The sequence below is a fragment of the Nicotiana tabacum genome, chromosome 15, assembly GCF_000715075.1.
Source record: "Nicotiana tabacum cultivar K326 chromosome 15, ASM71507v2, whole genome shotgun sequence".
Lineage (NCBI taxonomy): Eukaryota > Viridiplantae > Streptophyta > Magnoliopsida > Solanales > Solanaceae > Nicotiana > Nicotiana tabacum.
In genome coordinates this window covers 42,129,633-42,142,073 of record NC_134094.1, presented here as the reverse complement: position 1 = coordinate 42,142,073, position 12,441 = coordinate 42,129,633, and the positions used below count along the sequence as shown (strand labels likewise).

The 12,441-nt window shown below is 34.4% G+C and overlaps 1 protein-coding gene across 1 annotated transcript; it reads right to left on the bottom strand.

The window, feature by feature from the left end:
* Nucleotides 1-586: 586 nt before the first annotated feature.
* On the bottom strand, nt 587-2,876 carry LOC107831866 (uncharacterized). Its single transcript, XM_016659666.2, has 2 exons — nt 2,526-2,876; nt 587-2,401 (listed from the first exon to the last, which is right to left on the bottom strand). The coding sequence occupies exon 2, from the start codon at nt 2,379-2,381 to the stop codon at nt 1,134-1,136; it is 1,248 nt and encodes a 415-aa protein (XP_016515152.2). The 5' UTR covers nt 2,382-2,401; nt 2,526-2,876; the 3' UTR covers nt 587-1,133.
* Nucleotides 2,877-12,441: the final 9,565 nt, after the last annotated feature.

The following is a 12,441-nucleotide window of genomic DNA, read 5'->3' as shown; positions in this document are numbered from 1 at the left end:
AGGCGAAACCCCCAGAGATCATGTGGAAAATATGAAGGGCGTGGAACCGGAGGGTTTTTGATGGAATAGAAAACTCTTTTGAACATATTGGAGGAATGTTTTCGTTGTTATTATAATTTCAGAGCACCTTTGAGATTCCGATTAGCACCAACAGTTGGATGCTTTCTGAAGAGAACCATATCTTTCTGTATTGTTTTTTACATGCTATATATCTTGTCTACAGTATTTTCCATCATGTCAATAAAATAATCAACTTTATCCAGAAAAAGAAAAAACCATAAAAATGTCCTAGAAATTCTTCCTCAGCAACTTCCACTGATACAACTAACTCAATTTTAGCAGTAAATGTGCCTATTCATTTTTAAGGTTACAGAATTTTGTAAATTTTGACCGCTTAATTGACTTAATATTGCAACTAGATGTAGAGCTACTTAAACACTTCTTCACCCTTGGTACTTCTACAAGAAACCTGATTTTCTAACCATTAGAAAAAATTGAGAAAAAGGTACCAAAAATGAGGGACTACTTCAAATCGAGAAGCATCTATAGAGTACCAGATATAGTTAAGAATAGCAGAATGTAGGAATATAGAAGTACAAAGTCTGATTTCATTTAATTAAAGAAATATACAAGAATAGAAAGACTAAGAATGAGAAGAAGTACAACTTCAGACTCCAACAAACCAGAAAGAAATGTTCAGTACAAGAGATCAACTTTACTCTAAGTCAACCTGGAATAATATGTACGTAAATTAAACTATCATTTTACCACCATCAACTGTAACGAAATGTAGAAAAAGCAAAAAGAATAACACTGCTTCCTAATAAAAGTACCTACTATCTGCTGTACAGGCAAGATGCCACAATCTCAGCAGCTAATTCTTTTTGAGAAAAGCTTATTATCATAATATTTCAAATCCACCATGGTAAATCTCTGAGCTAGATGAAACTAAATATGTTATCACTTCCAACAAGGGAAACACCAATATCTTGACCACATTTGAGAATACTGCCTGCCTAAGTCACTGAGTTAGAGTTGGCAACTTCTCACATTTTATGAACATGATAACATGAAAGTGTAATACTTCTTTAGGGAAGATAACTGGGAAATTATACCTCAATCATTCAAAGGCATCAGTTCAATCTTCTTCTTCTTGTTTCACGAAGAAGTCCGTTATCCAAATCTGAAAGCCTCGAGAAACCACTTCTCCTCCTGGAAGATAATGAAGATCGACTCACAGGCAGATTTCCCGCATCAGTTGTAAGGTTATCCAGCTGACGTGCAGCATCAGAAACTTCATTTGATTGAGAGGAGGAAGGAACAGATGACGTAGCAGAGCTTGTCTCCGCAATTGAATCCAGAGTCTGACGTTCTGATCGTAGGATAGCAGCATCTCTTCTAAAAGAATTATCTTCATCAGCTGCAACGTGACTAATTGGTAAAACTTGTGAATTGTTTCTTTCGTGAATGCGGTCTGTGAGTGATGCTGCAAGGTCCTCAAACATCCGCTGTGCATTTTCTAATTCCGATGAAAGAGAGGCAGCACCCTCTGATAATACCCTCGGAAACACTCGTGACCGTAGTCCCCGGCTGCCTATGGGATCAGCATTTTGCAACTCGTGAGAGCTGCTCAGAGAACTCGAACTAACGTCACCAGTCGCAAGTTGCTGTGACGGGTGATCCCCCAATCCAATACTGGTCCTAATTCGCCTAAGTGCTTCTGCAACTGGGATATGAGACAAACCCCGAGTCACATGCTGCTGTCTAACACTCTCTACTCTATGTGCTTTTGGCCTTGGTGGTATTTTGAAACCACACTCCACAAGTTCTTTGGAGCAGTAACTGTGGCCATTACCATAAATTGGAGTAACATTTTCATCTATAACTTCTCCCTTGCAAACAGAACACTCTTTCGTACTCGAATCAACATAAGGCAACTGATAAAAGCATGACCAGCAATATAAATGGCCGCAACAAGTCAAGATAGGTTCTTTAGCCATATCTAAACATATATTACAATCAAAGAAACCTCCACTTCCACCATCCTTACCTACTTTTTTAACCACTAAATCCATCTCCAATGCCTTTGCTACTAAATGGGATCTATCTCTTTTGCATCCTTTTTCTTGCATCTCATTATCCACGTTATTATTACCAGTATCATCAGAAGAAATACGAGCTTGGGAACGCCACCTTTGGCGTTGCCAAGCTCGAGCTGCAACAGCCTCAAGCTGCAGAATTCTTTGCTCTATCCTACTATGAGCAGTTTCCAAATCATTCAACAAAGACCCTAATCCTAAAGTTGTACCAGAAGATGACTCCATAGGTTCCTGGTTCAAATCAAGATCCATTACTACACCATTCATCAAATTATCCGCCATCCAAGAATCCCTTTTCAAGTCTGTTTCAAAAAAGATAAAGCAAAAAAAAAAGTCGTAAATCAAAAGCATATGGTCTAAAGAGGGGAAAACTGAACATTCAAGTCAATCTAGAAAGAAAAGAGAGAGAAAACAAATACTAATAACCTGCATAAAAGAGATAATCCAGGTATCCGAATTAAAGGAATCAATAGCATGTACACTGATTTGGCCGTCCACCATGGGTTCTTCTGCTTCTACAAATAGCTTCCGAGGTCTTCAGAGAGAGAGAGAGAGATAGGTCTGCTGAGGAGAGTTCTCGAGGGACAAGAAAGTTTCGCGGGGAGGGGGAAGGGGGGGAGGTTGAGGGTTGAGACGAGAAGGGAGGGAGGATAGATGGGTGATGGGTTTGGCGCAAATTTTGGGCCAGTGGAATTGTGACTTGTGGGAGTAGAGGAGTCAAAAGGAAAAAAGAGCACGCAGTCAAATTGCTTGTATAGGCATTGAACGGAGTGTTCAAGAAAAATCTAAAAATTCGTTGCTTTTCTCAAATCTATTGCCGATACACTTCATAATCGGGGGTCGAAAAAATTAGGGATTTTTTCATATATATATATATATATATAAGAAATTTTAAATTTATTTACCTGATTTTAGCTAGATTTTTATATTTTCACACGAATACTTAAAATGTTATAAATATAATTGTATTTAAAGTGAATGTTTATATTTTAGATAGATTCTAAGATTTGTTACTTGGTGACTAAGTCACTTTTTTCCTATAAATATGGGGGTTCTATTCCATTGTAATTCATCCCAAATCAATAAGAATTCTCTCTCCCTACTTTTCTCTGCAATATTCTTCTTCTTCTTCTTTTATTGTTTCATAACACGTTATCAGCACGAGACTCTAACCAATTGAGTAGAGGCATATGCTTTGGTTACCAGATTTTGGGATACATGCATGGTGCTCAACTTGTACATAATATTGAGCATCATGATTGTCAATTGTTCCATGACCTTCCTTCAAGAATAAATTCTGGATTTAAGGTAAGTATTTTACCTTATTTTTCTCTTTTAAATTCTTGACATTCTATAATTTGATTTTAAATATAAACAAAGACAATAAATTTTGATTATAACTCTAATGGAGTTTGTAAGAAATTATAACCACCCGAAGTGATAAAATTTCTATGCCTTGCCATGATCAAATTCATGTATGATTGTGGGCAAAGAAGTGGATGGAAACCCGTCCCATTAAATTTGCTTCATTCTCATTCTCTTAAGAGAATGTGGTAGCAATATGTAATAAGTCTGAAAGAAGACAAAATTATTACCGTGAAGGTATCAATGGATGTGGATGTGGTAATAGACGAAATTATAATCGTCATCATTGTGGTAATGAGAATAATAAGGTTTCTCAAAATAATCTTTCACTCTGTGAAAAGTAATGCGTGTCATTGATTTGACATGAGATTTTGTAAAGCACATACAGATGATTAATTCATGGTGTGAATGTGTTTATGAATACTATTCATTCTTGAAAGAATATAAACATGCTAGTGGTAGTGAATATACCACACTCACCTCTAGAATGAGATTTGAGATGAAATAAGAAAATAATATCATTATTATAGCATGAATGGTCATTGATCATGTATTGTGATTATGCCAAAATATTTTGGCAATGTGATTATTAAAGGACAACAGTAATGCAAGAAACAGATCTTGCATATAATTTTGACCATGACCATAATGGTATAACTTTCTCTTTGAGAGAGATATTCACCATATGGATATTGATGAATATATAGTAGTACAAAATTAATTGAGAGCTCTAGAAAAGCCAGTTATTACTATTTGGAGGAATACAATTGATTATCAATAAGATATTGTGTCGTAGTAAGTCTCAAAGAAACTTACTGAGTTTCTAAAGTATTCGCGAAAGCGGTTGGTTATATTGAGACTATAAATAAAGGAAAGATTTAATATCTTCTATTACTACAACTTGTGGCGGGGTAATATCTATGTAAAAAGTTACCCGCTTTATTCACTAGTTTGTACTACACAAATAAAAAATGCCACAATAAAGTAGAAGTTTGTTGATATAAAGACCTATATCATAATAAACTTGGAGTTTATTGATAATTGCATACGTCATGGTGTAAACCTGATGTTTATCAATATTGATAATTTATTCAGTTGGCATAATTGGTTTGGCCATGTCAATTTAAGTATGATGTGCAAAAATAAAAGAAAATTCACATGGGTAAATATTAAAGAACTAGAAATGTCACGACCCGAAATTTTCCACCGACGGCACCGTGATGGCGCCTAACATTTCACTTGCCAGGCAAGCCAACGTTAGAAAGTCATTAAACCAATTCCTTATTTCCATTCAGTAAATAATAATAATTAACTAAAATAAAATATAATAAGTGCGGAATATCATAAAACTGTATTAATTACTATCACCCAGATCTGGAGTCACAATTCACGAGCATTCTAGAATTTACTATAAGTAATAGTCTGAAAGAAATACAACTGTCTGAATGAAAGAAAACAGTAGGACATAAAAATATAGATGGGGACTTCAAGATCTGTGAACGCCGACAGATCTACCTTGAGTCTCCGGACAGCGGACCAATAGCAAATCTCGATCAACCTGAGCCGGTATCAAAATCTGCACAGAAAGTGCAGAGTGCAGTATCAGTACAACCGACCCCATATACTAGTAAGTGTTGAGCCTAACCTTGACGAAGTAGTGACGATACTAAGGCAAGGCACCTACAATCAACATGTACAATTTAACAGTGTATACGTAAATAACAGGAATAAAGAACTAAACAGAAAATGTCGGGAGATGAGACATACTGAGGGGAATACAAGATAAAGAACTACAACAGAATGATCACCGGAGCAGTCAATATACCATGAATCAACAGGAATAGTGAATACAGTAAAGAAAAATGCATGGCATCACCCTTCGTGCTTTTACTCTCAATCTCACCATAAAATTAATAGAAACGGCACGGCATCACCCTTCGTACTTTTACTCTCATATCATGGCACGATATCATCCTTCGTGCATTAACACTCACAATATGGCACGGCATCACCCTTCGTGCATTAACACTAACAATATGGCACGGCATCACCCTTTGTGCATTAACACTCACAATATGGCACGACATCACCCTTCGTGCATTAACACTCACAATATGGCACAGCATTACCCTTCATGCATTAACACTCTCCCTTACCATAATGAAATGCATAAATAATAACAGAGAGATAGAATAACAAGTACAAACCTTACTTCAACATTTAGTTCCATAATATCAATCTTAACTTTGAAATAAAAACTCAATTATCACCAGAAAATTCCGTAAACATGATAAGAACGATAATTTGAACGACACTAGTATAATACGTAGCAATTTGGCATAGGAATGAGACAATATCGGAAAAATAGAAAAACATGGAAAAACAGGTAAATTGGAGGCGCATAGGTACTCGTCACCTCACATATACACCGCTCACATAAATTTCACTTAGCAAATAATCTAAGGTTCCTAATTCCCTCAAGTCAGGGTTAGACACAACACTTATCTCGCTCCGAATACCACTTAATTCTCAATCACAGCTTTTCCTTTGGAATTCATCTCCAAACCACTCGTATCTATTAAAAAATGACTCAATAATATCAAATATTGCTAAAGGAATCAATTATATTGCATAAATTAAATTTCCCAAAGTTTCCTCCAAAAAGTCAAAAAATCGACCTTGGGCCTGCTGGGTCAAAACCCGAGGTTCGGACTAAAATCTTTTACCCATTCACCCCCGAGCCCGAATATGTAATTAATTTTGGAATCCGAATTTCCGAAATTCCTATTTTCTATCCTAACCCCTAATTCAACCATGAAAACTCTAGATTTTAGGTTGAAAATTCAAGAAATGTAATGAGTAATTGAAAGAAGATGGTTTAGAATCACTTACCAACAATTTGGGGAAAGAATGACTCTTGAAAAATCGCCCCTCACCGTTTGGTTTTTGATAAAAATGAGTTTTTTGGCAAAAATACCGTTTTGGGTTCTGTTAAGTGCTGGGCGACAATGTTCATCGTGTTCGCGAGAGCACTGTCGCGTTCGTGAAGGGTACTGGCTGCCAAACCTTCGCGTTCGTGAGACCCAACTCGCGTTCGCGATGTTCACTCCCCTCTGGCCTTCGCGAGGAATAGCTCGCGTTCACGCTGAAGGAACGACCCCTCCCCCTCCCAAGTCCCCACATGCTTCGCGTTCGCGTTCGCGAAGGGTAAATCCCCCATTACTTTGCGTTCGCGACCAGGCCTTCGCATTCGCGAAGAAGAAGTCCCAGCCTCATCAGATTACTCTTCGCGTTCGCGAGAGGATCTTCGCAAATGCGAAGAAGGATATGACAGACACCAGAATCTGCAGAAACTAGATTTTTTCCGAGTCCAAAACATCCTGTGGCCTATCCGAAACTCACCCGAGCCCTCGGGGCTCCAAACCAAACATGCTCACAAGTCCAAAAATATCATACGAACTTACTCGCGTGATCAAATTGCCAAAATAACACCTAGAACTCTAAATTTAGCACCAATTCAAATGAAATTCTCAAGAACACTTTAAAACTTCTAATTTCTCAACTGGACGTCCGAATCACGTCAAATCAACTCTATTTCTCACCAAATTTCACAGACATGTCTTAAATATCATAATGAACCTGTACGGGACTCTGGAACTAAAATACGGACCCGATACTAACAATGTCAAATATCAATCAATTTTTAAAAACAAATAATTTCCTAACTTTTAATTTTCATCAAAAATTCATAACTCAAGTTAGAGACCTCCAAATTCGATTTCGCGCATACGCCTAGGTCCCATAATTCGATACGGACCTAACGGGACTGTTAAAGCACGGATCCGGGCCCGTTTACCAAAAATATTGGCCGAAGTCAACTAAAATTAACTTTTAAGGCAAAAATTCTTATTTTCATTAGTTTTCAACATAAAAGCTTTCTGGAAACCTGTCCAAACTGCGCACGCAAATCGAGAAGGAAAAAAATGAGATTTTTAAGGCTTAAGAGCGCAGATTCGAGTTCTAAAATATAAGCTGACCTTTTGGGTCATCACAAGAAAGTTCTTTACGAATTCTCTTATGTTGATTGTTCTCATTAATTAATATACCAACTAAAATTGGGATTGAATCCCATAAATGCTGGAAATATCAAAGGTAAATATGAACCCATTCACATGACATGTATACCACATAAGATGCATCTATGAGATGGTTACGTGTGCGCTTATTATTAACCCGCAATATAATATGTGTGAGGTAACTTGCTCAATAATTTAATTTAGAGCATAATTTCTAGATTTTCTATTCAAGACAGTTAATCTTCATAAGTTGGTTTACATCACAACTGGTTTAGCAAAATGATTTATTGAGTACCTCCACTTATAGCTAAATTATTCCTTATGAGAACAGAGTTACCTATATCAATTTGATATACATTATATACGAAAGTATATTACATTCTCCCCTCATAAGTGGTTCACGGTCAGGAACCAAATAATTTCATCTTATTATTATTGACGTGCGGTGTATATTTTGATTAACACCATAATACACAAAGATAGGTTCCAAAAATTGAGGAAGAAAGTTAGTTTTTCTAACACGAGGGGGAGCCAAGATTAACAGTTGAGAAAACGTTATGTGGAATGAATTATCATTTGTACATCTAGATCTTCGAATAAGATAATATGAACTTGAAGTTTATAAAAATATAATTCATCTGCAATATATTGCAAAATATGTCAGACGCATTTGCTGACCAAAGAAAGTAATTATATTTTCACTGCAAATGCTCCCATTAGATTAAGTCCTAGAAGGACAAAATCTATGGTATGCCTAAAGTGTATAGAGAAATCAGTTTCAAATAAACTTCTTGATAAAGAAGATGAGCAAATGATCATAATAAGGAAGCAAGTGATCTAGAAGATCACATGACATAACACTTCATAAAATCCCAGGAGAGGTTTAGGTACTTAAAAATATGAATGAAGAAATTTCTATATTATGTCTTTATAAAACAATATTTGAACTGATATAAAATGTTCATAGACGACATCTATCATAACGCTAAATATAGATGAGGATCTTAAGTGTGTCGAATACATATACAAAAATATTGGCCAAATGGAAGAGACACAATTCGAATAGAATTGGTTTCATATGAAAGACATGTTTTGGACATGTAGTTCAAACACTTGAAAGTATAAAGTCAATAGTGTGTGCAATCACTTTTATCAATCTTATATGTCTAGCATGATATGAAAACTTGATATGCATCTAAACTCTATTTAAATGGCTTATATGACAATCTCGGAAAGATTTAAATCGCTTAAAGCATATACAATTCTTGGTCCTAAAGTACCACATCTTAAGTGCAATTTGTGCACATATGTATATTGCTATAACTATAAGTATGATAATGTGATAGCGAGAATTTTTACCTCTACGGAGATATTGAAAAGCCATTCCACGATATTATATGAAGACATTATATATCTATCAAGAATGATGATTTCAAGGTGCAATATATTTATTCAAGTTAATATGGATGATTTGTTTATCAAATATCTATCAACGATCTTTTGAAGCCGGTGCACAAGATTGGAATGCAAAGACTCAAATATTTGAATTGATGTTCTCATCAGGGGGAGTTAATACGCGTTATACTCTTTTTTCCTTACAAGGTTTTATACCACTGAGTTTTCCTTGTAAGGTTTTTAATGAGGCAACTAAAAGATGTATTTCTAAACATGTATACTCTTTTTCTTTCACTAGAAATTTTTTCCAACTGAGTTTTATTTTAGTTAAAGTTTTAACGAGGCACATTATCTGTTGAATAGACATTCAAGAGGGAGTGTTATAAATAGAATTGTATTTAAAGTGAATATCTATATTTTAGAGAGATTCTAGGGTTTATTACTTGGTGGCTAAATCACTTCTTTCCTATAAATATAGGGGTTCTATTCTATTGTAATTCATCCCAAATCAATAAGAATTATGTCCCTACTTTTCTCTGCAATATTCTTCTTCTTTTATTGTTTCATAACATAAAACCTTTTTTTACTAAATACATACCCTCCGTTCACTTTTACTTGTCTACTATACTAAAAATACATTTTCGTTTTTACTTGTCCACTATACTAAATCAAGAGAAGGACAATTTTTTTTTTCTTATTTTACCATTATTAACTAGTTATTCCAAAAATTATTTCCCAAGACCTTTGAAATGCTATCATTATTAGGGGTTATATGGTAAAATACATACTACAATTATTATCTCTTAAGGGACATAAAAAGTCAAAAGTGGATGAGTAAAAGTGAACGGAGGACGTACAATTCAGTCAAATTGTAGCAAGTTCTTCGTCCTCATTCGATCTAGGATTGAAAATCCTACTAAATCCGCTCCAAATCTTCACCAAATTATTCGAAAATTAGATATAAGCTAAAGAGCATTTTCAAGTGTTCGCCACAACACTCAATCAAAACCGATTTAGAGCAAGAGAGACAGACCACAAAAATCAGCCACAATCTCCGGTCATCTTCTACGGAGGCACCAAATTAAAAATCACTGGAAAATATCTCCTTCGACGACTTTTCTCGTACATATTGAAAAAAATCTATCGCCAGAAATAGAACTCCATATCTGAGAAAGAATAACTACATACCGATAAAGTATCATGCCAATAGAGGAAGCAAAATTTGTTCTCTGTAAAATCTAGGAAGCAAAACCCTTAATCTACTGCATATGCCTACCATGGGCGTTCTCCTTATGCCATTCTCATTTCAAACCCAGTAGCCAATAGCTAAAACATATCACTTGCATACAATTTGAATACAAAATTATTGGTGCATACAACTTAAATATAATTTGCATACAATTATATTAATGTATGTCTTTTATATTTATTTTGTATATCATATGTATATCACTGTATGTCTAGAGTAGCATTGTAATACAAATAATATATACCCGACATACACAATGAATAAGTTCTTCTTCTTCGTCTAGGTTCAATTTGAAAATTCAACCAAAACCAATTTGAGTCTTCACCAAATTCTCCAAAATTGAGATATAAATTTCAAAAGATATTTTCAATCATTTGCAATAACACTTAATCCGATAAAAAATTATAAAATCTAATTTTTGAATTCAAAACTTTAAAGCTTTTTAATAGTTTTCAATAGCCGTCACTGCTTTAGAATATATGAACGAAATCAAAAATTGTCTAAAAATTATGTTGAATTTAGAGAGAGAGAAAGAGGTGATTCTTAAAAAGAGAAAGAAAAGAGTTATGAAATTGAGTTGAAAAGAAAAAATAAAAGTTGATTGGAAGACATACGCAAGTAGAAGGGATCCTCTGTTATTATGGATTTATATAAAAACTAGTGAAACTATTCGCACTTCGCATGATTATGAAAAATATCAGTAAATCATACTTTATTCCATGTATATTTTTTAGATAATCTGGATAACTAAAAATATTAAACACCAATAGAGTAAGATATATGAAAAATTATGAATTTTTATTGTGTGTGTATATATATATATATATGTATATATGTATGTTTGAATATATATTTGTTTGAAACATATAATAATAAGTAAAATATACAAAAGTTTGTATCATCGCATATCTCTAAAACCTCCGGTTGGTGATGCCGGAGGTGACACTCTTTAGCCAATTTTATTTTTTGTATGTATATTCATTGGTCATAACACTATCTAGGCCTTGATGCTTTCTCAAGGTTGTTTGTTCTTTCTTAAATATTTAGACCTCTTTTTTGAATTTTAATGTGTATTATCAAGCACAAAACTTCCATAATCTATGATGCACTTGCATGTAAGTAATATTATTGGTGGCTAAAGAGAGGTGACAACACATCTTTGTTTATATATATACACATACTCAGCTAAATCATAACCGCAGCTAAACCATAACTCAAAGAATGTACACTGTGCAAGAAACAGAAATATGCCAATAGTATTAAGAGCAAAAATATAAATATACGAAATTAGGATTTCTTTATACAGATGACTTAGAGCGCATAAGCCCAGAGGAGAGCAAAAGAAATTGTCAGAAAAATTTTGATTCTGAAAAAACTAACAACCGAGGAGAGGATAGGAGGAAAGGAGCGAGAGGCAACACTGATTTTCACAACATACAATCAAATATTCTCAATTCAAACTTAAAAAGGTTAAAAAAGGAATAGAAAGACACACACGTGTTGTTTTTGAAGAGCAACTATTAGGAGTTTGGATAAAATAAATCTTCAACTTCTGATTGTACCAGATTTAGCCTCTAGGAAAGTAACACATGAAACTTATAGTTGATGATATTGGGTAAACTTTATAACTAAGTAGAAGAAATCACGTCCATCAATAAATAGAGCAAACCATTTCTAAAATATATAGAGGAAGTCATTACTTGAAGAAACTTTACAACTTCCTTTACATCATTATTTTAAACAAAACTCTCCAAATATACTGCACAAATAACGTACGATCTTCTGGATCATAGTATCTCATCAAAGTACTTTCAGGCTTTCCTTATACCATCACAGTAAGTAAATTCCCAAAACAACTCCAAATAAAAACTTTTATCAATAACAAATTGATGTATAACATCATACAGGCCTAAAGGGCCAAAGGAAGAATCTAAATCATTGGGGAATCAATAAGGACATAAACATTCGAGAAAGATTTGCAACCCATCATACAAAGTGAAATTAATACACCTAAACTGAAGGAGAGGCGGTAGCATTCACTCCAAGATCATGAGTTTTCAATTTTACCGTCATTCAAGTAAAAATGCAAGTTATCAATCTACTAAATGGCTATAACTACTATTAAATCTGTGAAAAACTACTCCAATGCTTTGCCATAACAAATAGGTAGAAATCAAATAAAAAAGAACTTCAGGAAACAGTTGAGAAACCGAACATAATAATAATATTGATAACAAAAGAGACCCAAAAATATTAA